The sequence below is a fragment of the Phycodurus eques genome, chromosome 6 (genome assembly GCF_024500275.1).
Source record: "Phycodurus eques isolate BA_2022a chromosome 6, UOR_Pequ_1.1, whole genome shotgun sequence".
NCBI lineage: Eukaryota > Metazoa > Chordata > Actinopteri > Syngnathiformes > Syngnathidae > Phycodurus > Phycodurus eques.
In genome coordinates, this window is record NC_084530.1 from 24,880,589 (window position 1) to 24,906,312 (window position 25,724).

Genomic DNA, 25,724 nt, shown 5'->3' on the forward strand with positions numbered 1-25,724 from the left:
TAGTGATTAATTGTGGCCACGGCGTCTATTAGAATGGAGGACAGTGTTTGAGGAAACAAAGTAAAACTACAAATCCAGTGTTTATTTGCTCAACTGCGGAGAAACCCCGGTGTTTCATTTGGGGAGCAATTTGTTAGAGTGGACGGCGTACCTGGTGATTAATCAGCGCTGCCGTGTCTACAAGAGCTGATTATAACAATATCTCAGTGGAGGACACCATTTGAGGAAATATGGTAAAACTATAAATCCTGTGTGTATTTGCCCAACTGGAGAGACTTCATTTCGGGGGGGGCAGTGTTTATTTAGTGGCGAAGAGTACATGCTCAGCAATTAATTAGGGAGTTCTGCCTATAAGAGTGGAGGCCACTACTGTGGGAAATATGGTAAAAAGTATTGTTTATCTATTAGAATGGATAATCCACAGAGACATTAATTGGTACTACAGTGTCTACTACTAGAATGGAGAAAACTGTTTGAGGAAATGCATTAAATTAAATGCTGCGTCTATTTCCTCGACTGTTTCATTTGGGGTGCGGTGTTTAACAATCAGAATGGAGGACACACTCGGCAACTGAGCACATTTTTTTCTTTCAGCACTGAGACGAACTAGCCTTGACGCTAACATTAGCTCTGATCAGTCTGCATTAAGATTATAGTGTAGATAGCTTTGACAATTTGCACTGAACGATGAATCTGTAAATATCCTCACACACGGATGCTTGAGGCTCGTTTCTTTTCATTTGGGAGCGATTATATAAATAATTGCTCAGTGGGGGGAGTTACCTCGTCAAAGCAGCTCCTGGAAGCTGTGACTTGCAGACAGGTGCTAATGAAATCGTCTCCGTTCCTACAGCCTCGCCTCCACCACCGCAATTTGTAATTATGTGCCGCCATCTGCCCGTGCGAACATCTCACCTGCGACACCCAACTTTGCAGCTGAACGCATTTCGAGTGCAGCTCGTATCGGCCTCACTCCAATACTCACGCCATTCCATTCTTTGTTAGGTGATTTGAGGTAAATAAAATTTTTAATTAAAGCTACGAGCAGTGCTCAGCGGGCCCTTTTGCCAACCCCCTCAAAAGGATCATCAATCTTTGAGGGCTTGCTACAACTACATTAGACGACGGAGATAGAAAGGTTTTATAATTTAGTGTCGCACATCTGTCATTTCTGATTAGGGCTGCTTTGGACGAGCTCCCTTTTTACAGGGGTGGGAAAACATTTGTGCTCAAGGACCACATTTGATTTTTTAAATTGGACAGATAGGTCAGGTAATTTTTATAGATTGGATAAAAAAAAAATCATTTGAATAATAGAATAATTATTTTAAATGTAACTGTTTATAATTCAATAAATTACAACAAATTATTTGATATACACAAACGGTTAAATGTAAAGCAAAGGAAATTTATTTATATAGCATACACACGGTAACTCAATGTGCTTTACATGATTAAAAACAAAGAAAAAACAGCTTATAAACCTTTAAAACAAAGGTGCAGGTAAGGGGTCCAAGAACTGACCCTTGAGGCACCCCATAGGTCATTGCCATTCGATGAGATTGAACACTTCCAATAGTTACAAAATAACTCCTTTCCTCGAGGTAGGACCTGAACGATTTAAGGACTGTTCCATTTAGTCCTACCCACGTTTCCAACCTGTTCAGCAGTATATTATGATCTACCGTATTAAAAGCCGCACTGAGGCCAAACAAGACCAGAATTGACACCTTTCCCGAGTCAGTATTCAACCTCATATCATTTAGCACTTTGATAAGAGCAGATTCTGTACTGTGATGAGTTCGGAACCCTGATTGAAATTTGTCAAAAAGTCCATTTAAGTTCAAGAAATTGCTGAGTTGATTAAAAATAACTTACTCAACAATCTTGGCTATGAAAGGGAGATTTGAGATTGGTCTATAGCTTGCTAACATGGAAGTGTCCAGCGTTCTATTTTTTAGCAAAGGCTTAATGGCAGCTACTTTAAGAGCTTTAGGAAACTCGCCTGACTGAAGTGAGCAATTGATTATTTAATGCAAATCAAATTATTTAATGCAAATCAGACTTCGCACAGACTTCGCAATAGCTTTGAAAAAGTCAGATGGTATTGAGTCAAGACAACTCATTGATGGCTTCAGCTGCTGAACCTTTTCTCTACAGTGTTTTGGTCAACTGTATCAAATTCTGACATGGTAATAGAGTTTTTCCTGGGTGGAAATGAACTCCTAAAATAATATTGTAATCTATTGCGATGCACCTGTGGATCCAACACTTATGTTTTGAATGAGGACATCATGATTGAAAGTCAGGAATTCATCACTGAGCGTTTTTACTTTGTCTTTTTTCCTCAGTCTTCTAAAATGAATAATACTGGAGAGTATTTGCCCAAACTGTGCTTTATAACCGCTCTCAAACATATCCAAGTATCTGAAAGTGCTTTCAAAGTCATATGTATAACCTTTATCACAAAGTAGCTTTTAAAGCCTCGTGCTGCCTCTGAACGGTCATAAAATCCACTAACACCATTTGCTAAATGGTCTATAATTCCACTTAGAGCCGCACAATGTTTTTTTATTCATGCTGTGGGCGAAAAAACAAAAACAAAAACTTACTGTGCACGTCTCCTCGCTGCTTAGTCACGTCCTTGTGGATGCTGTTGTCCACAGTGGTCACCCGCGGAGATGGCGTTGTCGGGGTCGTTGTCGGGGTCGTTGTCGGGGTTCGTCTGGTGGGGGTCACCGGATTTGGAGGGACGTAGGGCTTGCGAGTATGTGGGGGTGGCCTCCTGGTGGGGACGAAGGGCTTCCGGGTCGGAGTTGATGGCTTGCGCGGGGATATCGTCGTCCTCTTCGGAAGCACAGTCGTCGTTGTTGGGGCGGCGGTTGTTGTGGTTTTGGGGGCGACGGTGAACACCCTCCTATGGGTGACCGGCGGCCGTAGCGTGGTGGTGGTTCTCCTCTGGTCAGTATCAGGCAGGTGGTTGTGGTAGCTGGGAGGCAGTTTGCCCGGCCTCGGCGGGTCTATGGCCACCTTGGGAATGGCTGGAATGACAAGAAAGTGCAGATGGAGCGCTAACAAGTACTGAAGACGTAATGAGGCAGACAATTGGCCATTAAGTGTCATAACGACATTTTTAATATGCATCGAATCACTTCCTCCAACCTGTGATGCCCCTCAAATGACTCTCTAACTAAAGTGGCACATCTCACAGCCATGGGCAGTTTTATAGCACTTAGGCTGTTCAAAGTCACAGGTGAGCTGGCACCAATCCCAGCAGACTTTTGGCGAAAGAAGCAGGGTACAGTCACAGTCGCAGCCACGGCATTAAACATTAAATATTTCCCTCTGTGTAGAGTGGATCCGTATAATATATGAGTTTCACTTTTCGAATTGAACTACTTAAATGGAGTTTTCCCAAATATTTTTATTAATTGATTTGCACCTGTATGTACATAGAACAGTGATTCGTTTTTTTTCTTCTGCGGCATTGTTTATCAAAAAAACGATCCTATTTCGAGAAACTTGCCATGGATAGTGTAAACTGCACTATGTATTGGAGCAGTGTGATGGCCATAAAGCTTCTCAAGCTGACACTGAACTGCAGTCAGAAACAAAAAAAAAAAAAAAAACTTGTGGCCAGGTGGTAATTTTGCAAAGCTGCTCCAATATACCTATTTGCGAGCCATGGGCAAGGAAAATATATGCTTTCAAAAACTGCAATGCCTAATCTGTCAAATGCTGATGGTCTCACTTCTGTCCGAATGATACCTGAAATGAAACAGAAAAAAGGAACTGTGCTGTGACTTTTGAGAAACCCTGTATATTTGTACATTAGCCACTTTGCACTCAGTATCTCTACTTGAGTTAGTTAGCGAAACTTACCCATTCACAATCACAGTTTTTTTCCAATGGTACCAAGAAGAGTCTCTGAAAAGTATATTCTTTTCAATTAAATGCCTAACTGACTGAAGCTTAGTTAATGTTTAACTAGCTGTCTGTGAGCTAAACGGTGAAGTTAGGGTAGCAGTTTTGTAGTGATGGTTGATGTTAGCTGTTGTTGATTCTCTTTTTCCTGATTTTATGAAAAACATAATTCTTCATTCCGAATTTAACAATATACAGTTTGTAGCTAACTCCATTATATGCGTTTCATGAAGCGGTGTGCCGACTGGTCTGTTGCCAGGTTCACGAGCACTACTCAAAAAATAAAGTTTCTTTCAAAAACAAAACTATTGAACACTATCTAGAAAATGCTGATTTTAAATGTAAACAGGCTAGACTTGTCATGTACTTCAAGTTCAAGTCAAGTAGAGAGTCATGAATACCACGTCAGAGTGAAGTCGAGTCTTTCGTAAATTTTAGCCTAGTAATTCCTAAAATTGTCGACATAAGTCTCCCACCTCTGGGACACAGGCAACATGCACCCAAGTCGTGATGATGTCATGGACCTTGTCCTTTTGTTCTCCTGCACATTCTTTGCATCAAGAGGCGAGATGGGGGTCTGTGGTGATGTCTGGGTAAGGGAGAGTGTGTGTGTGTGTTTGTGTGTGTGTGTGGGGTGGGGGCACTTTATCCGGGATTCACGTGTGTGGAATGTGTGTGGACAAAAGCTCTGTACCTTAGTTGTCACCTCATCTTACTTAGATATGTGATGCCCACGTTGGATATTGCAACAAGACCCTCCCCCCAACCCAGCCTACTTCCAACACCCAACCTGACGCCCTCAATGAGGGGGAAAAGACGTGGTGCGTCCTTCCTGCTCACTGGACTGCCACGCCATTACTGTCTGTCGAAGGACTCAATGATTATAATTCTCCAGGAACTAATGGATTGTGCGAGAGTCGGGAGAAACTCCCATGTAAAATAAATACATTTTGCAAGCTCAATGACTCTTTGGCCCAATTAAAATAGACAGAATAGAAGAGCAACATTCTGGGTAAATGTGATAAGGCTGTAAAAAAAATAAAAAGGGGGGCTATAGGCAGTGACTGGCAACCCTTACAAAGAAAAGAATCTCGCAGTTTTATTGGGGAGCGAGGGGGCGGCTTTTGAGGCTATACCTCCCCAAAGAAAACATCCCAGCGCATTTTCATGTGTTGTCTTACGTTTGCAGTCGCGGCCCGTCCCCCTGTAGCCGTCTTTGCACTTGCACTTGTACAAGCCCGGCGTGTTGAAGCAGGTGGCATAGCCACCGCAGCGACCGATCTCCAAAGAGCACTCATCCACGTCTGAAAGGAAATATGGGAGGGGCGACATTGAATGAGCGATCGTGACGTGACTGCAGAGGCTTTAGTAGCTGGCCAGTTGTGATAAGCTACGATGGCGTCAAAGGCAAAAGTTTGACGTGTGACGAAAGCCTTTTCAACAACATAGAGTTTGTTATTTTCCATTAAATTCAAGGAATCCTTTCAATAGCCCAACATGCTTATTCAAGCTGTTTGTGTTGTTAAAGCCTTAGCTACAACTGAATTAACGGACTGTATTAATGCTTCTGTGATGGACAGCTTGATAAATCCAATTCTATGGTATGGTGCACTATAGACGTATTTGTAGATTTTTATCCTTACCAAATGACTGATGACAAGCATTGGAATGTGCTGGCGATCCCAATGTCCACCTTATCACTATTACAGAACAATAATGTGAGTGACGCGTACCGATGCACTGGTATTTCCCGTTGATGTACTGCAGGTCAAAGCCATCATGACACTTGCAGATGTAGCTGCCGAATGTGTTGATGCACTTCCGGAACCTGGGGCACACGGCGGTCCGGGCCGCACACTCATCCACGTCTGCAAAAGTGGCGACAAGAGGATAAATGATCTCTATTACTCATTCGTACCCGACATTCATTGTGATTTCTTTTCAATGACGCGAGCGTCTCATTTTTGTAGACGTGAGGATGTTATCACGCAGCCACAAAAGAGTCCGAATTAGAGTGACTGTATTCTGGGTTCGTCTGGGAATGGACCTCACATGTTGTTCTTAGAATATTCGTGGTGTGGCTTTCGGTGCCAAGAGTCACAGCTCCTGTTACCACTGTGAGGCCCCTGTCACTTTCTCCTCTCTCGTATACAACTTTCTGCTTGAACTTCAACCCTCCCTTGTCAATCTTACCATCCATCCATCCATCCTTTTCCAGAACCACTTATCCTGCAATATTTTTTTTGTCTATTTACATGTATTTTTAGGTGACTCATATTTGGAATTGTTTTGTTTACATTTACAAAACACCTGAAAACATCCACCCAAAATGCATTACAGTGAACCCCCGTTTATCGTGGGAGATACGTTCCAGACCCAAAGTCACGATATAAAAATTTCTTCCCTCTAATTTTACCCCTCCTCACACTTTAAACACATTGAAACTGAAACACACTTTTTAAAACACATTATATAGAAAATACTGTCTAGTATTGATGAGAGCTGGGTGCTGTGAATACCCATAGATGGCTGTAATGCCTAAGATATGGCTTTCCATAGCCAGTTGCTATGGAATGGAAATAAAGCGCTCTCAATATAACGGCAGCATAACTCTTCGAATCATATCCAGGGGTTTTATCAACTCCTGAATGGTCAGGATCTTCCTCTGGTGCTTAGGCTAATTACCAGAAGCCTTCGAAGATGTAGGATTCTTGAGGGCCATTATAGGACTTAAAACAAAGCTGAACATGTTTCTATCCGAGAAAGCCCAGTATGATGTAATCAGCAGCCAATCAGAGCGAAAGAGAATGTAAATCCCGTGCGGCTGCTTAAATGTTCATTATTTTATATTGACTTTTTAGTGCATTAATTTTTTAATTTGTTTTTGAATCTGTAATGTAATCTGTAATGTAAAAAGATGCAAAAAATACATTAAAACAATCGCAATAAGAACTGCAAATTTTCCCAATATAAAAGGGATTTCTACAACATAAGTAGATACATTCCATAAAAGAATCTGTGCTATAGAGGGGGAGCACTGCACACAACTTCATAATATTAATATGCCAACATTGGGCAGCAACATCACAGAAGTAAACAATTTAGAAGATTCCACGTTGCTAACCTATAGCTTAGCATTTGTGACAGATTTGCTGGGAGTCGAGCTTGCAGAGTACTGTAACAACAAAAGGCATAAAATATTAATTCTGGAACATCTCATGCCTCAATAGACAGGTTCTACAATGCTAAAGCCTACAGAGATGGGTAGAATGATATAATCAGGACTTGAAGTTAACTTTTTTTGCTTACCAGCCACTGTGGCTAGTGGTTTCCCAGAGTGAGAAGGCACTTAGGCAGAGCCACAAGAATAATATCCATGATCTATGCCGTCAGGCTCATATTGACGGGGTAGATATGATCTGTCTGGTTAAGTTGCAGTCCCATTGGCAGATATCCATTCTTTACAATCTGGAGAGCTTGTTTCCGATTTGAGGGCAGGGCATTTAATGCATTTGCCCCCTGTATTATGACATCTTTTATCATATCCTAATTGTGTCACTTAAACCATGTCGTGTAAATTCAGCAAAAGAGGCAGACAACATTGATCAAGAGTCTTCACTGAAGCTAACATACATTTTGTTAGGGGAGTACGTTCAACAATTCAAAGCCAGAAACTTCATATTTTGAGGTTCACATGCTAAGAACCAGCCAATTTTGCCAAATAGAACCATCGAAACAAAGACCTTTGTCATGAGCTCTGGTGGACGGTCTCTCCTGAAACAAAACAGGGACGTCATAAAACCCAGCCGTAAAAGCTTTGAGAGGGGAAGCTGCTCATGCTCATCCCATGCAACACCTGCAGCAGGCTTTGCTTCGCCTCGCCCTGTCTTTATGACTGATGTCCATTCCGTGTCCTACAATTACCCAACCCGAAATTTATATGGGGCCGTAGGGCAGAAATGAAAACTAGTCAGGGGGAACTTACTGAAAGAACAGGGTAGGGTAGCTCAAGCTCTTGATCAAGTTCTTTAAATGCTGTGGTGAAAAATTCTGGCCTTTATTTTGGAGGACGTCCAGATCTGATTTGTTTTTGCTGCCTGTTCTGCTCTACTAATCCCTTTTTATTATTTTATATGCCGTGCTATGTAAAAGAAATGAAACAATGTTTTCTCTCAGAACCCAGGAGAAAAACACAGCATTCCTGTTGGTGATGTATTGCTTGAGTCGTTCTACAGAGGGAGGAGCAGCTAGCGGCTCAACTTTCAAGCCAAAGGAGGTAAATAAAGACGGTGACGTTACTTACCCACGCAGGTTCTGCCATCCAGAGCCAGCTGTAGCCCTGGCGACGGACACTGACATCGGACCTCTCCTTTCAGGACCTCACAGCCATACTGGCAGTTGGCCATGCCGCAAGTGCGAAGGTCTGGTAGTTACAAAGGAAAAAAACAGCCCAAACAGAAAGTGCTCTCACGACTATCCCACACAGGATAAGGTTGATTGTGGGGCGCAAACAAAGGAACAAAACACACTGACATTGTTACATTCTTGTGCTTCACAGACCGACTGTGCTCAAACCACAATTGCATTTATCGACTTTGACCAACTTACTTACATATTGTATCTCTCTACCTATTTTACCTAACCACTTACATACTCATTCATCCAACATTTATCAACCTTCCATTGTCCGCCTGACAATTGACTATCGCCACAAACCGTTCCTACCTGCCCCCCTCACCAATCATTTATCAGAACGAATGCCTGACCATCCACTGAATGTTGATGACTAACCCATTTATCAGAACGACCAACCAACCATTCACCAACTGACAATCGACAATCGATCCTAGCCCTACCTACTTACCTATCCATTTTTAGCTGAACGATCGACCCAATGTAAACCGAATGTTGACAACTAATCATTACCCTACAGACAGACCTATCAGTAATTTATCAGAATGGACAGACTGACTTTCAATTGACTGTTGATTGAGCCTTGACCAACTGTCAATAATCTGTCAATCACCCATCAACACACCAACCCTAATCCTACTTTACCTACCAGCCGATCCATCATTTAGCATTGTGACCAACCAACCGTTGAGACTGTAAATGATTAATCCCAAGAATAACCTTCCTACCTATCCATCATTTGTCAGAATGATTGCCTGTTGACTAGCTGACGATCATCCGTCATCTGACTATTGCTAACCCTACCTACAAATCTATCTGTCCATAATTAATCAGTATGACCGACCAACTGTTAACCAACTAACAATCAACTGTTAACCTTTGCCCTTACCCTATCAGTCTGTCCATTATTTATCTGATTGTTTGACCGACTGTAGACAGACTTTTGAAAACTAACTATAACCCTACCTACTGACCTTGCAGTCAATCGTCAGAGAAAATGGCCAACCGTCAATTGACTGTTGACTGACCATTGACTGACTGTCAATCAACCGTCGATCAACCATTAACTGACTAACCCTACCAACCGACCAATCTATCCTATCATTTATCAGTACAATTAACAGTCGACCAACAATTGCTGCATTAGCCCTAACACTAATCCTAGCTACAAACCTATTTATCAGTACAACTTTCAGAATGTCCACTACTAACCTTAACTGTACCTACCAACCTATCCATCATTCAGGACAACGATTAATGACCGCCTGTCGATCAACCAACTAATATTAACACCTATCAATCCGTGAATTTATCAAAAAACCAACCAACCGTTTCCAACTAACCATAACCAAAACTATCAACATATACTTCATTCATCAGTGAGCGAACGCAAATGTATTGGTTGTTGACTTACTTATCTACTTACACCACCTACTTACCTCTCCATCATTTATCAGCACCACAAGACAACCAACAACCAACTACTGAATGAACAACCTATTAACCTAACAAGATACCCATCCAATTACCTACCTACCTACCGAGCTACCTACCTACCGAATCATCAGTCTGTCTGTCCATAGATTCTAAATAGATTCTATTTTTATCTACTGCCTAGCATTTGGCGCTTTCAGCACTGCATCTTGGATTAATTTCTCAGTCAGAAAATTGTAACACTTAACAGGGCAGCTGTGGCCCAGTGGTTTGAAATGTGGCCTACAACATAATCTAATCTACCCTACACCTAATCTATAATTACAACTGACTATTTTCCAGCCCATCGTCAACATCAGCTTCGACGTTGTTGGTCCATAGTGTCCACATCAAAAGCATGGAATCCCTACAAAACGATTACACGATCAAATGGAATTTGCTCATGTCATCTCAATAACTTCTAACTGTGAAGAGAAAATTGAAAAGCCAGGCCTGTTCTGCTAGAGCGGTTGTCGACGTCTCGCAGTTTGAGGAAGGTGGAGCAGGCTGATTAAATGCTGCGCTATCTATTGATCAGAGCTCAAACGGCCAAGACAATTCTAATACCGTCCTTCACGCAGCACTTCAGAACACAGCCTCAAGTGGTTAGCGTTGAAAAAAAACAACTCAGACACTGGAAATGACAGGAGGCTCAGGTGGAAGAACACGAGGAGAGAATGTTTATTCAGCGATGTGACGGAATTTATAAAGAGACATGCACAGGCATCTACTACCTTGCTGCGAAACACCACAGGGCAGCCAATAAGATTGCATTGTCCCTAAAGGTTTTGGGTTTCTTACACTCCTATATGGATGGATTGTATTCGAACACACTGTGTTGGAAATATTATACCGATTACAATCTAACAATCTCAGTCAGGACAGTGCCTCGGTGAGAAGAGTTTTTAATTTTTTTATTTTTACCTCCTCATACGAGCTGCTTTTCGAAGTCCTGCTTTCCTATATGATCTGATTGTACTGTGTCAGCTTTTCAGACCCTGCTCAAATGATCTCTGTAATGTCTAATGTGTCAATCATTATACAGCACTACTGATCTACACACAACACTGCTACCACTACTTTTGCACTAAATTGAGCTACATATTGGATTTATCAAGAAAGAAGGCAACATAGACAAGACTTTTGCGTTATTCAAAATACGTCATGCTGCAGACTAACTGTGCTGCTTTTGTTAATATTCACATTTGCATATACAGCACAGTATAGTATGCATACTTAAGCATTCAATTTCTATACATCATTATTCATAATTGTCAGAGTTAATACTGCTGGTGTTAATTTTCAGCTGCTATTTTTGGAGACCTAATTTTTTTTCTACATAAAATTCTGTTGACTATATCTGCTTTTTTGTTCACATTCTGGTAGAGTATTTTTGCTCCATGCTGAGTCATTGATGACTATTCTCACTGCTGCTCAGATTTACTTGTATATATTTAGTACTCAGTACTTTTTGTTGACATTGAAATCTGTATATACATTAACATATGCATAGTGTGGTATTGAATAAGTATTTTTTAATACATGTACAGTTTGTTTCACTACATACAATGCTGCTGACTATTGTTGCTGCTAATCACTGATTTCTTTATATCTAAAGTACTGTATAGCATTTACAGTATTTAGGTACAGTTTCCATGGAGAATTCAGCTGTCAGTAGCTGATGTAAATTTATGCATACATTTTGTTCAGTTCTTGGATATTCTTGTGTGGTGCTGCTGTCCACTTTGCTGCGGTTATCCCGTAATTTCTGGGATTGCTTAAATTGTATTGTATTATCCCAGATACATATTGTACTAGCCTCACATTTATGAGACATACTTACTTCCACAGGTGCCGTCGGGCATCAGCATGTAGCCGTTGAGGCAGTAGCACTTGTAGCTGCCGTAGGTGTTCATGCACCTGTGTTTGCAGGGCCGTGGCTTCAGCCCGCACTCGTTCAAATCTGCAGACAAGACGGGGACGGCATAAGCAGGATGAGGGAGGAGCAGAAATTAGTCAGGGTGGGCAGAGGTGAAGAGGTTGGATCTACTCAGGTGGAGCTGTCTATGTTTGTGGAGAAGGAGCGGGGGGGGGGGGACGACGACATGTTTGTACATGCCCTCGAAGTTCACCATCGACAGGAAGGAAGAAAGTCAGCGACAAGTAGGGTTGTAAGGAGGTTGCAAATCAAATCTCCGGTAAATATCTGCTAAATTTCCTTAGGAAGTTAAGATAGGGAACTTTTAAAATATTGGAAGCGTGAATGGACAGGTATCATATTCAACCAAATATAAACATTGTATTTTGTCATAAGCAGACATCCATGTACAATAATGCAACTTAAAATCCTACATTTCAACAGATTTGTAAGTAAAACTTTCCTATTCAAGTGTACTTGCATGGAATCTGGTTGTTTTAGTCAGGATTATGCTAAAATATATATTACTCAGGTACTATATATTTAAATTCCCTATTAAGAGCTAACCTTTAATTTAGGGCGGGATTGCTGGATTATTTCCATTGCTTCGCATAGAAAGTTTCCAACTCCGAAAATTCACTGAATTTTTCAAACCGAGCTGCATGTAATGGATAGATGTTATTAAATCCCGCTGACTCAAGTTCACCAGGACGCCATCCAGCTGTCTTTCATAGAAGCAGTGTGTCATTCTTGGCTTCTTTCATGTTGACAGGCCACCCATAGGGCGTGTAAAAAAGCCCATCAGAAAGAATTAGTCGGTTTTTTCACTAGGTCTTCTTGACAACTGGAGCACAGGTGGAGCTAATAACTTTATAAATCTTCATTCCCTCGTTGCAATCGCGTCACTGGCATTGCTGCTTTGTACCTGTCACCGAGCTGAGAAACGATCTTGATACAACTTCATTTTCTTCTTACGCTTGATTCCTAAATGCTTTAACCAGGCAAATGTGACAGCTTTATTCCTTATTTATGGCCAACGGCCCCCAGGGTGACTTGGTGGAGGATGATTTTGACATTTCCCAGTGTGAAAAATCACAGGTGGGACTAATAGGCCTGATAACTTAACTCCTTAGTGAACTGGCAGCATAATCGTGCCCTACAAACGTAAATTGCATTGGAGGCTTTAATTACTCAACTGCAGATGGGGAAGTGGCTTTTAAGGGGGATGGCTTCATAGACATTGACACACACAATATTGTGAGGAACTACAGTAACTTGGATACAAACCAGCATGACCTCCTGACATGATTTGGTAGAAAAGTGTATATATCCGTTAAGGGCTATATTTCTTGAGTTCCTCCCTCAAAATGCTATATTATGTAATAAAGCCGAGCTTTTCAACCCCAGAAATATGTATATTAAAAACATTTATAAAATAAAACTGCCAGACTTAGCCTCTGCATCTTGCCCAGATCCAATACTTAAACTGCATTGTGAGGATTCTTTGTTGAACATAACTTACATTGACACACAGGTCCAACAAGGAAGTACATAATGATATTTTTCCATTAATTAAAGGGCTTACATTTTAAGACTATTATTTCAGCAGATTTGGTAAAGGGAGAGCCAATTAGCTTTCTTCAGTCAGTTCTATGGAGCGTATAAGAAGAGCTTAAGGGGATAGTTCACATGCTCACAAAGTGTACGCAGTCCCAAGATCTACTGGGAGCAAACAGAACATCAACAGTGGTCTCCATGACATCAGTAAAAAAAATTAGTCTTATCTAGGATAGAGTATCATGGGCTCATATAGATTCCATCATCACAAGGTGTTCGGGTCAGATGAATGCTTTGTAAAGGACACGTGCGCAGTGCTTTGTTGGTGGGACTTCTGCATACCGTCTAAATTTAGTAAACCATGGGTTCATTTGGACATATGATGGAACACATCTATTAATAGCAGCTTGCTAAAGCCTCGCTGCATAATGGGTGACTACAGTTGGCATAAGCTTTGAATGCAGCTGTGGAATGCATTCCTTGTCTGCACTCCAAACACATAGGGGGCAGCATTTCAGCAAACATCAACCATATCAGTCGCAAGAAATGCAAAGCAAAAAAAAAAAAAAAAAATTCAAAGTGCCTGAAATAATTTTTTTTTCATTAAGTTACAGTGACGTTTCTGTCAAATCTCAGTAAAACTCCTTAAACAATTACAATAAGTGAAACAGTTGACCAGTGGAAGCATGAGCAACCATTTTGTTTGCACCCTTATTCGTGGCTTGCATGAGAAAACTGAGTAGAACTTTACTGCTTTATTTGTATAACAAATAGTAACAGGTCAACGACAGGTCATATTTTCCCAATAATAAATCATACTGCAGGGCCACACACAACACCTATGTTTTTAAAGCCCTTAAAATAATTCACCTGCACTTTCATATGAACGCTGCCCTGCCCTTGTCAGTGGGAAACATTTAACAGCTTCATCTTTAACGCTCTACACCTGTGCACACTCATGCACGTCAAAAATAAAAACCTCACTCTTCACTTTTTTAATTAGCGCCGTCTGCCCACCGAAGGAACGCGCGTTTCTTGCAAAGCTGACGGCGGGTGTTCTCATTACTGTGACAACTGAGAACCAAAAGCGACGCCGTCCAGCGGGGTCTTTGCTTGCCCGTGGCGCTGAAAACCGAGCTCAAAACAAACTGAAACTAAAGCTGCAAACAATGTTGAACGGACCCTTGCAACACTTTTATTATTATTATTATTTTTTTTTTTTTAAATGGCAAATCCTCTTAATCAGGGATTCTCAAACTTATTGGGGACAGGTACCTGTTTCAGGGGAGACATTTTTCAAAGGATCCCCTAGTAACCCTTCCACCAGTTAAACATAAACACCACGTGTACCCCTGGTTGCTATAGGAATTAAACCTTTTTGAGGAATTTTGTTTTGTAAAATGACGGATCACTATTTTGAGGAAAGAAAATGATTAATGACAATAAAGTTGTATTTTTCGAGAAAGAAAAAAATATTTTACTTTACAAGAACAAACAGACTGTCAGGATTTTAAAAAAAACATCTTACAGGAATAAAGTCGTATTTTTCTAAAATAAAGTCATAATATTATGCATTTAATGTCAACGTTTGAGAGAAGAAAGTAATATTTTAGCCAGTGGATTTAAAAAATACTGAATTCTCATACCATTAACCTTTTTATTCAGAAAAACACAGCTTTAAAAAATAGGAATATATTCTCAAAAAAATATGCTTTTTGTTCTCAAACCACTCCACCCCAGCAGCTAAATCATGCAGGGATGTCAGATTTATGTGATAAATCACAATCATATCGGAGCTTTTAATTGGCCCAAATCTGAGGTAGGGACGAATTATTATTATTTTTGTTTTATTGGCATGTCATTAACCATAAGTAGGGTATCCAGTTTTTAAAATGCGCCTACGTAATAACTTAATGCAAATTATTTTGCAAACCGCCTAGCTACTGCACTTGGACCCCAGTTTGAGAAACACTGCTCTAAATGATCGTTAAACTTTGACGCCATCCTCTGCCTATGTGAGAAAACCTTGACCACATGACCAATATACAGTACTTGCTTTTGTTTGGGGCTCATTTGGGCAAATCATTTCGTAGGTATTTGTCAAAATATGAGCTCTGCAATTTGCCTATAATGTCTGCTTCAAACCAAAATGACCGACTTTCTTTTCAATTTTGGGCATGAGTCTGCATCCTGTTATGACAGTCATGTCCTTCCAATTTCATGTCAATAATTTGTTATTATGTTTTAAATGTATATACATTTATAATTATTATATAAATATATATTTTTTCTACATTTCAGGGGGGGGGGGGGGGCTATTGTTTGAAGCATCACATTGGAGATCCCTATGATACATAGATTTTCATCAGCACACAGTGTGCAAAAATTGGTGAGTTTTCAGGATTGTTGTCATTTTTCAAAAAAAGAATGAAGCCAATCTAAAAGGGCCTTTGCCCCAATAATGATGGAGAGAACATGCCAAACACAGCCTTTGAGGAGAAAAGAATAAGATACTAAGAGGTTGTGATACAAGTGACAAAGAGAAAAGTCTACAAGTGTGATACCTCACGGCTGGAGGGTGGTGGTGAAGCTCTAAAGCGGGGGGCATACACTGTACCATTTTACAAGTGTTGTTTTCATATCCCAATTCACCGCAGTGTCCAAGGTATTGGCCTGCTCCTGTTATGTCCCATCCGCTACTCATCATGTCCCTCCTTCACAGGAAGTAACACTACCAAGCTCACAATCCATGTCCTGTCCTGTCTTTTTTGCTACTCGTTGTGTCTCTTTCCTCACACGGTGTAGCATTGCCTGGCCAACTCACCCCTTTTTCCTTTCCCTATTTGCTACTTGCCGCATCCCTTCTTTCACAGGTGCAGTGCTTTCTTGGTAGCTCACTACCCATGTCCTGTCCAGTATTTGTTACTCATCGCGTCCCTTTCTTACGGGGTGCATTCCCAGTTCAGATACAGATAAATTCTAACTCCCGTACAATGTTATTGTTGTCTTATACGATTGTTGTTTTTAGTTCCATTCGCTTGTTTATCTTTGTCTGTTCCCTCTCAAACCTCCTTCTACATTTCCAATAAATATCTCAATGCTAATAATAACAAAAGGGAGTATATCAAACACTTGTGTTTCACAGCAATGCTCTTCTGGCATGATAAGGCACACAGATCCACAATACTGCATGACTAAGCAGCCAAAAAGGATATGGTAAAACAGAAACAACAAAAATAAATTGTTTTATTAACTTTCTGTACCATGATTGTGCCAAAAACTTAAAGGAACGCTTAAATGCATACATACAGGTGTATGTACTCATTATCGAGATTCCTTAAACACAAAGGAATATGCTTTTAAGGACCATTTCTACCTAATATCTATATTAAAAATCATTCTTCAAATCTTCAAGTATCCAAGTACCATCACATGCAGTGAAGACTCTCCCTAAGTTCAAGGCTCGCCAAACTCCTCCCCATCATACAAAGATGTTAGTCTCTCAGTAGAGATGCATCACTTTAACATTCTTCCATGACAACAATTACTACTTTCCCATTATCCTGGGCTTTGGTGCCTTGTTATGGCATCTTTGAGAATTACAGAAAGAGCACAACAGTTTTTCAGCGAATAACCAAACATAGGTTTCATAGAAAAATAATTGTGAATAGCAAACAGAGAATAGGCAGGGTTCACTGTACTACAAATTCAACCAACAGTCGTACTACTTCTTATACCGACTACACTGGAAAACAGATACCGAAAGTGAGTTGAGCTATAATCTGTCTTAATTCTCACAGTGTATGCCCATCATAAGGTGTTTGCCATGTGGTTGGAAGTGAAGTGGAGTCATTTACTGGGGAAACAAGTCTCACTGAGGTATGCCGTGCTGCATTCCCTACAGACAAACATCTCAGCAATGGGCTCCTTTTCTCAAGGATTAGCTCTCCAGGCACTGTTCTAACGGTGAAGGAGTGGTCGCAAGCGGCATCCAAGGGTTGAGAATAGCCTTTAAGGAGCGCAAGATGACAAAGGAGAAGGCTTAGGATCAACACATGCTCTGCATTTCATGCGGGCATTCCTCTAATTTGGTTCTAGATTGATGTTTCTTGTGACCTCCCCTCAAAGAAGGGGACTTTAGGGGTAGAGATGGGGAGTGACGTCAACTCCTTCACCATGCAGCACGTCGGAAAGATAAATCTCACCCTCCGTCACCGGATGATGGTCCTCCGGTAGATAAATGGGTAGGTGACTGGACCACATCGGTGGAGTCAAATAGTCCAGCTGTTCTTCTTGCAAAAGAAGATGGTTTAGGAAGAAAGAAGGTAATTTAAAAGAGAGTGGTGGAGGGACAAGAGAATTAGAAGGCAATGGATTAGAACACCTCTGACCGCCACATTCCTGGAAAGTAAAGAGGAACATTATGCAGTAAAGAGGATTACACTTGTGGAAATGCACATGGAAGAAGGCCATTTGGGAGAAAGTGGTCTCTTTCTCCTGCCAGCCCTTCATCCACTCCTTTTTTTGTAGTAGGATCTGAGGGAATTACAGTATCTTACGGATTTGTACCATCCTTCAGTAAAGCGCATCAGGAGGCTAAAAGACCGCTACTTCCATTTAAAGAAGAAAATCATCACCCTGACGACAAACGCTTAAGCCCGAGGAATTTGAGGCATTCTGCTTTCCCCCTGTCAAACTATGTTCTCCTCGGGCACCATACACCTGTTTGTATGGACAGGGAAGACGATAGTGCTACACTTGACTGCTCTGGACACCAATGATTACACAAACACCCGTGGAAAGTGACTAGTTTCCATCATTCCAAATATAGAGAATACTACCTGAAAAAGAGCATTTTTACACCGCATTAACCAGGTCGCTGTTCTGTAAGAGTGACAGGAGTGTCATGAATGCAAGCTTCGCTATTCCATCCACAACTGTTATAGCATAAATTATTAATCAACTTAAGTATTGTTGTAAAACATAACATCTGTATACTTTATCGACTGTATTTTAACGGCTCAGCAGCGGCTGAAACTCGCTCTCTGAAAACTTAGAAATGCCCTGTTGTCATCTAGCTGAGCAGAGTGGGTAGGTACTAAACACCAAGTGGGCAGGTACTTGAATTAAACTGAGAAAACTATGTCACAATGTCAGTGTAAAGTTCCAAAGTCAGCATCGGTGATTTTATGCGGCTGTGTTAGTGCCCATGGCATGGGTAACTTGCACATCCGTGAAGGCACCGTTCATACTGAAAGGTACATAAAGGTTTTGGAGCAACATATGCTGCCATCCAAGCAACGTCTTTTTTCAGGGACATCCTGCTTATTTCTGGAAGACAATGCCAAGCCAAATTCGTTTTAAAACAGCGTGGCTTTGTAGTAAAAGAGTGTAAATACTAAACTGGCAAGCCAGCAGTCCAGACCTGTTTCCCTTTGAAAATGAGTGGCACATTATGAAATGCAAAATACGACAACGGAGACTGTTGAGCAACTGAAGATGTACATCAAGTAAGAATGGGAAAGATTTACACCGACAAAGCTTCAACAATTTGTTTCCTCAGTTCCCAAAAAGTTATTGTTCTTAAAAGGAAAGGTTTTCTTCCTTCTTACCTTCATCCCTTCGCGCCTTTCACGCCACCCTTGTTTGCTTGTATCTATCCATCCTTTCAAATTCCATTCTTCCTTCTTTCGTTAAGTAAGTAAGTAACTTTTGGCCCACCATATATGTGAAACATTGTCAGGTGTTTGACTGTAAACAATAGGCAGGGATTTGGAAAGCCACATTCAAGATGGAGGTGGAGACATGGCGCCTCCAGCAAAGTCTTTAAATAGGGGTTCAACTCAACCTCATTAAAGTCACCTACACGCAATAATCATCTAATTAGAAGGTTCGCTTCTATCACCGGTCCGTGACGCCAAACTGTCGGCACAGATTATCGTGGTGATAGGTTTTTTTACGCGGTGTGATTAAAATCCTCAAATGCTTGCAGGCATCTGGAGGAGGATCCTGACAGCCGTTTGTTTAACGATTCATTTATATGCAATCCCATCTAGACGGTGAGCACAGTAATAGCAAAGGAAGTCGTATAAATACTAAGATAGGACTTGGGGTAAAAAAAAGGCATTTCGGCATGCATAATGACAGGCTCTAAGGGAGGCTGAATGCGATTGTAGGCCTTTGTAGGGAAATCATTAAAATACTACATAATACTAAAATGTTTGACCCAAGTCATAAGCAGTTGGTAGGGAGCACAGTATTTAAGCACATGGTTTTCAATGAGATAATTTAGTTCTTATCTAACAGCCCATGACGTTTTGTAAAAAATCCAGCCCATCTGGTACACGTGTGTGAGGCGTAAGTGCTCAACATTTCCTGTGTTGCGTTTGCAGAGTGTTTAGCAGCGTTACTGGTCAGAGCGCCTGCAGGGTCATGTGTCTGTCTTCACCTCCCACTTAAAGCACAGGAATGCGTGTCCATTTACTAATGCAGGTGCACTACAGACATGTTTCAGTTGCATTTACTGATCAAGGCTCTTAGCTACGGTTTCATTTCTCAGATCATCATGTGATTTAAACATTTTGACCTCCTTTACTGGCACGCGCCAGCTGTTGGGTGACTTACAGCGCTTGGGTTGATAAGGGGCGCGCAGGCTGCGACGCACATCAATCGAAAACCCCAAATCAATGTTTAATGAAGGCATGCATGTAAATGAGCCAGTTTAATCTATGGCTCATGAATAATTCACTCCCCTACCATATTGTGTGCTGGCTCAAAACACCCGAGGTTGTCTCCAGAAATTAAATGGCACGTGGATTCAGTGAGTTATTCCGATTAAACGGTCTGGCCTTGAGCGTCACAGTGGATCTCAAAGATCTAAGGTAGGGCGTTTGAGTCTGGGCGCCGGCCTTTCTGTGTGGAGTTCGCGTGTGAAGAGTTCAAATGCAAAAAGCAGACAATTCCAATTTTTGTAAAGTGAGTAAAATGACATTTTTTTTTTTTTTAATTCCTGATTCATTCCAGGTTAAGGCTAATCATTTTAAATTGGAGTATTCTAAGTTAATATGTATTAAGCAATTAAGAGGCTTATTTGGATAAAATCTAACTTTTATTGAAAGAGGTCTTTGATGTCATTAAATTGCAAAACCAGACAGCTCCGAGAAAATTATTCATTTTAAAAACAGACAATCCCAAAATTTCACATAATTATAAAATTACACTGAAATGATATTATGCTTTGAAATGAAAAGAATAAAAATTACTAACAGGTGAGTATACAAAAACTACAATCTCTTAAACTAAGCCATAATTTACATTGACTTAGATTAACACTTAATTCAAACCCTTCAAAGGGAGAGAAAAGTCATATTGATTGCACAGAGTCAGTTATCGATTTTCATTGCTGCTATCCTCCAGATCCTGTCGACCCACTTAAATGCGACCAACATTGGTAGAATCTGCGGACTTGATCACTTAACACTAACCTCACCAAAGTAGTGACTGGAAGTTGGGCTTTTTGGAGAGCTGCTTCTTTAGGCCCAAGTGGCCCATAAATTGTTTTGTTGCTTCAAATAATTTATCACCAAATTCTGTGTGAAATAAATAAAAAATATTTTATATACTGTACAATATGCATTATTTATATTGCTTTCTTAATGTACATACACAGAATGCTACGGAAATAGTGAAATATTGTAAAACTGAACTCAACTTTATTAATAGAGCAACTGTACAAAACAAACAGCCGTAACAATGTGCTGTTCAAAAGATAAATGCTATGATAGGCAGTCTGCTAGTAGCCGTGGCTCTATTTTTGTCTATATGGAGCTTGATGGCCTTTGCGTTTGAACTCTTTATGTTCTTCCTGTGCGTGTGTGGCTTTTCTCTGTGATTGGCTGGGTGTACCCCATCCTTCACCCGAAGTCTGCTGTGATAGGCTCCAGCTCACTTGCGACCCTAATGATGATAAATGGTATAAAAGATGGATGGATCGATGGTCTGGCATGAGATCCTTTTGGTTAGATTAGCACGAGCCATCTGGATGGGGAGCCATCTACTGTATGTGCCTGACATGCACAATGACTCAGGGAACATTCCGAAAAGGAGCTGAACATCTCCCCCCCTCGAGCCAACTTGGCTTTTAATGACACACATTAACCTTTTCCCGTCTGAGGGCGTAAATTCCTCCGTGAAGCAAGTTTCTTTCTTACAACATGTCAGTGAGGAGAGAGCGAAAAAAGTGCACAAAAGGTTGAGATGAGGGATCAGTGATTGAGATCTTATCTTGGTGGGAAAGAGGAAACACTCATTTCCATTTGAATCCAATCAGCATTTCCTTGCCACACTTTTGTGATAAAAACAAAGACAGTTTCGTTCAGTGAGCAAACACTACCACACTGAGGCTGTGGACTTTAAGACCCACGATGACAGAATTCGTTACCAGGACAGCATTAAGTGATAGTCAGGACCAACTTGGGCATTTTTGCTCTCTTCCGGTCAAATTCAGCTAGGACACAGTTGTCGTCTCTAAAAAGTTATCTTGAGAGGTTTTCCTATGATGTGGAGTGTGTGTTATTGTCAAGGCCGACTACAAAATGCATGCTCTCTAGGGTCTAAGTTTAGAGATTGTTAATGTTTTAGGGGTAACTCCCTTCAGTCTCATTTTTAACAGGTAAAATGCACGCTCCATTGGGTTTAAGTCTGTAGATTGAGAACGTTTTGGCTGTATCTCCATTCAGTCTCCTCTCTCTCGAGCAGGTGAAAATGCATGCGGCGCAGGGTTTAACTCTGGAGAATGTTGAATTGTTTTGGGGGTCTCTTCCTTTCATTTGAGTTTTTTTTCCCCTGGTAAAAGGCATGCTTTACAGGGTTAAAGTCTAGAGACTGTTGTTTTGGAGGATTACTCCCTATAGTTTTGTCTGCTTATAAGGTAAAATACATGCTCTATATGATTTAAGTCTGGAGATTCAAATAGTTTTGGGGGTCTTCTGCAGATAAAATGCATTCTCTATGGGTTAGGTTTGGAGATTGAAATTGTTGTAGTCATTACTCCACTCGGTCTTCTCTTTGGCAGGTAAAATGCATGCGCTATTGGGTTTAAATTTGGAGATTAAAATTGTTCTGGTGGTTACTCCTGTCTGTTTCTTTAGCAGGCAAAATGCATCTTCTGTTGGGTTTATGTCTGGAGATCTAAATTGTTTTGGAGTTACTCCCGTCAGTATTCTCTGCTGCAGGTAAAATTCATGCTTTATTTTGTTTAAGTTTAGAGATTAGTTTAGTAATTGTTCTGGTGGCTACTTCCTTCAGTCTCCTCTTTTGCAGATAAAATGAATGCTTTATAGGATATAAGTCTTGAAATTGACAGGTGAAAACGTTGTCAATTGGTTACAAGCTTGACACAGTTGCTGCAAGCAAAGGATTTGTAACTGAATATAAAGTCTTATTTAAGTTGTGTCAGGTCCAAATAGAAACACCTTGAAATATAAACTGAAATGTTGATCTCTTGTCTCATATTCATCTTTTTTATCAAAATAAAACCCCTTCAGTCTTCATCAAACACAAAGAAATTGGCCTTACTGATTGTGTTACCAGAACCGGGCTACATGGGGTGGACAAAAAGAAATAATCCAAATTGCATCACTTGAACCATGTAGTTGCTTTGGTTGTAGTGAGTCTTACATGATGCAGGGCTCAGCCCACTCACCTTGATTGCAGGTCTTCCCCGTGAATCCGGGGTGACATTTGCACTTGTTGGGCCCCACGCAGTCTCCGTGTTTGCAACCCGACTGGCAAAGCGCTGAGGGGAATTCAGAGCGGAAGAGGAGTTTCATTATACCGCTTCATCACCCAGGCTTTTAAAAGCGTGACACTTTACAGCAGTAAAACAGCAGTACGGCGCAATTATGGAGGACAAGACTTAATCCTGTAAACTAGTTTATAGTGGTTTGATGGACATTTAAGGGTACAATGCTTAATTCTATTGACACCTTTAGAGGTTAGGAGCATACAGTACAGTGCTTAAATTTATTAGACCACCTGTCATAAAAGCAAGAGACCATCCAGCATAATGAAGTGCTTTAATATGGACTCTTCCATTTTCAGCGAGTCATTGAAGTTTTGTCTTTTTTAACAAAATGAATGAGGATTTTCAACCTAAAATCACACGCTTTTAATTAACCAATTAGCTTTTTAAAGTATTATTTGCAGCTGGAGTGGAGAATATATCTGAATGTTCTGAACTCCTGTTTCCACACCAGTATCGTATCGTACAGGATAATGCTGCCCATTGTTGACGTCATGTTGCTTTTCTTTCGACAGCACGCCAGCTGAGATTGAATCAACAGCACCGCTGCAGGAGGCAAGTGGTGTACTCTAATTTGATACAATTGCTTCATGATGTGATTAAAAAAACATTTAATTCTTAAGGATCAATTAATTGATTATTATGCCGACTGAAGCGATCAATTATTATTATTATTTAAACGTAAGTCTTAGATTCCTGATGTTTAAACTGCTACGTTTCCAAAGACACTCTATTCAGGAGGCTTAATTAGAACTGTGGTGGGAGAGCGTGAATGCTCAGCTAATTATTTTTCTGTTTCAGTATGTTTTGTTCAATGATAAAAAAGGGTATGTTTTTGTTTTTATAGGTTACATTATATATATATATATTTATATATATATATATATATATATATATATATATATATAAGTATAGCTGCTGTCCAATAAAAAGCATGCATCTCTTAATTTTGAAATTTTATTTGTCTGAAAAGGAATGTGAAAATATTTTTTAGAAAAAAAAGATGGTAATCTAAAGGACATCATTGAGGCTGAAGAGCTTTCTGCTTATTACTAAAATTATACAAATATGCAACCAGACGCTTGAAGCTAGCCCCGATAGTTTAGCTGGTTAAGCTTGCTAGCGCCACAGATGGCAACAAGACCTTGAGTTAGTGGCATAGCATTTTTGCTTAATGCGCTAAGAACAGCACAACATTATTTTATGGTTAAAATGAGTACTTTACTTACCTTGGAGAAGACAAATGTGCGCCTGATTTTTGACAGATTCCACAAGCTGAAGTTAGCTTTATCCAGACTCTTAATTTATCAGTTTTGGGGAAAAAACAAAAACAAAAAAACCAAACAACATAAAAAACCCTCCAAATAACACTTTTGTGGGTGCTCCAAGCACATAATATAAGCATAATTGTCATTTAAGGGAGGTATATTTTGAATATTTTATTACATGAAAAAAAAATTAATAATAATAAATTGAATAATTTAATGAATGATTTTAATAAACACTATTTACAGTATTTCAGTAATAGTACAGTAATTACAGTACACTTTTACTCTTTTTTTCTAGCCTCGCTTAAATTAGCCTGTTTTGAAGTGGCGGTCCTGTCTCATATAACTAATAAATCAGATTTGTATAGCGCTTTTCTTAATACTCAGACGCAAATGAGACACTGCTCACCCCACCATCCCTCTACTGCAATGTCAATTGTGAGCATGGCTTAGGTAACCATGACGACTAGGGGAGGAGCTACTTGCTGAGCTTGTAATCGAAAAACTGGGTGTGAAATGTCCAGTGCGCACGAGCTCCCATTAAAACAGTAATGAGAGGATGCGGCACTTCATTACCCAGCAGCTAAATTATCCTTGCCAGTTACTATGCAGATTCGTGTATGGGGCGCATGCATTGGACAAAAACACAAATGAGAGCTGTTGATTGGCAAGTCTGCGTTTGGGGGGTGCGGCTTAGCAAGTTCAATTGGTTCATTTTGTCATTGATTTTGCGTAAACACAAAGACTGATGAACACTTCATGTGCTTGAAATGTCCAGTGGACCATCAAGGTGCTGTTGGAAAGTCACCTGGAACCAAGCACTCTGTTAGCAGGTCAAACGAAAGGAACCTCTGCCACTGAGTTAGCTCAACGCAGAGGAATGCTAAGTCAGATCAGAGGTGGCCATCGGCAGGGCCTCCGAGAGTATTTATAAGTGTCGGAGCCGGCGGAGGGATCAGGGAGGCCGGCAGCGTTGATCAAGCATGGCGGGGACTTTAAAAAAAGCAGCTGCTTCAACAGCTGGAAGGCCAAAGATAGCGCATAGGACCGACGTTCCATTAACACCAACATCCAAGTGGTGACACACTTTCACTGTGCTGGGCGGTGCGGGGAGGACTGTTTGGCCATTATTTTTACAACTATGGTAACATCCTGATTAGGTTAAGTGAGCGTGTGATCGATACAGGAATGAAATACCAGACTGAACAAGGGCTATTTTTGGTTTGGAGATCATCAGTCCTTCATTTCCATTTTTAGGTGACAGTAAATAACAGCGCAGCACGGTGTAGTCGTGGTTAACAGGTCTGCCTCACAGTCCTGATGTTAGGCGTTTGGATGTCCTTTCCGTGCTTGTGTGGGTTTTCTCCGG

The 25,724-nt window shown here is 40.6% G+C and overlaps 1 protein-coding gene across 3 annotated transcripts in view; it reads right to left on the reverse strand.

The window, feature by feature from the left end:
• npnta (nephronectin a) overlaps positions 1 to 25,724 on the reverse strand; it is a 53,206-nt gene that overhangs the window by 8,991 nt on the left and 18,491 nt on the right. Inside the window, exons 3-9 of one of the 3 annotated variants that reach the window (XM_061680106.1) lie at positions 22,989 to 23,081; positions 17,491 to 17,574; positions 11,654 to 11,773; positions 8,228 to 8,347; positions 5,658 to 5,792; positions 5,106 to 5,228; positions 2,613 to 3,041 (exon numbers count right to left, since the gene is read on the reverse strand). In XM_061680106.1, the coding sequence (XP_061536090.1) occupies positions 2,613 to 3,041; positions 5,106 to 5,228; positions 5,658 to 5,792; positions 8,228 to 8,347; positions 11,654 to 11,773; positions 17,491 to 17,574; positions 22,989 to 23,081 (1,104 nt within the window). Of the gene's footprint in view, positions 1 to 2,612; positions 3,042 to 5,105; positions 5,229 to 5,657; positions 5,793 to 8,227; positions 8,348 to 11,653; positions 11,774 to 17,490; positions 17,578 to 22,988; positions 23,082 to 25,724 lie in introns of all 3 variants that reach the window. The other 2 variants (XM_061680105.1, XM_061680107.1) reach the window with 2 other exon arrangements.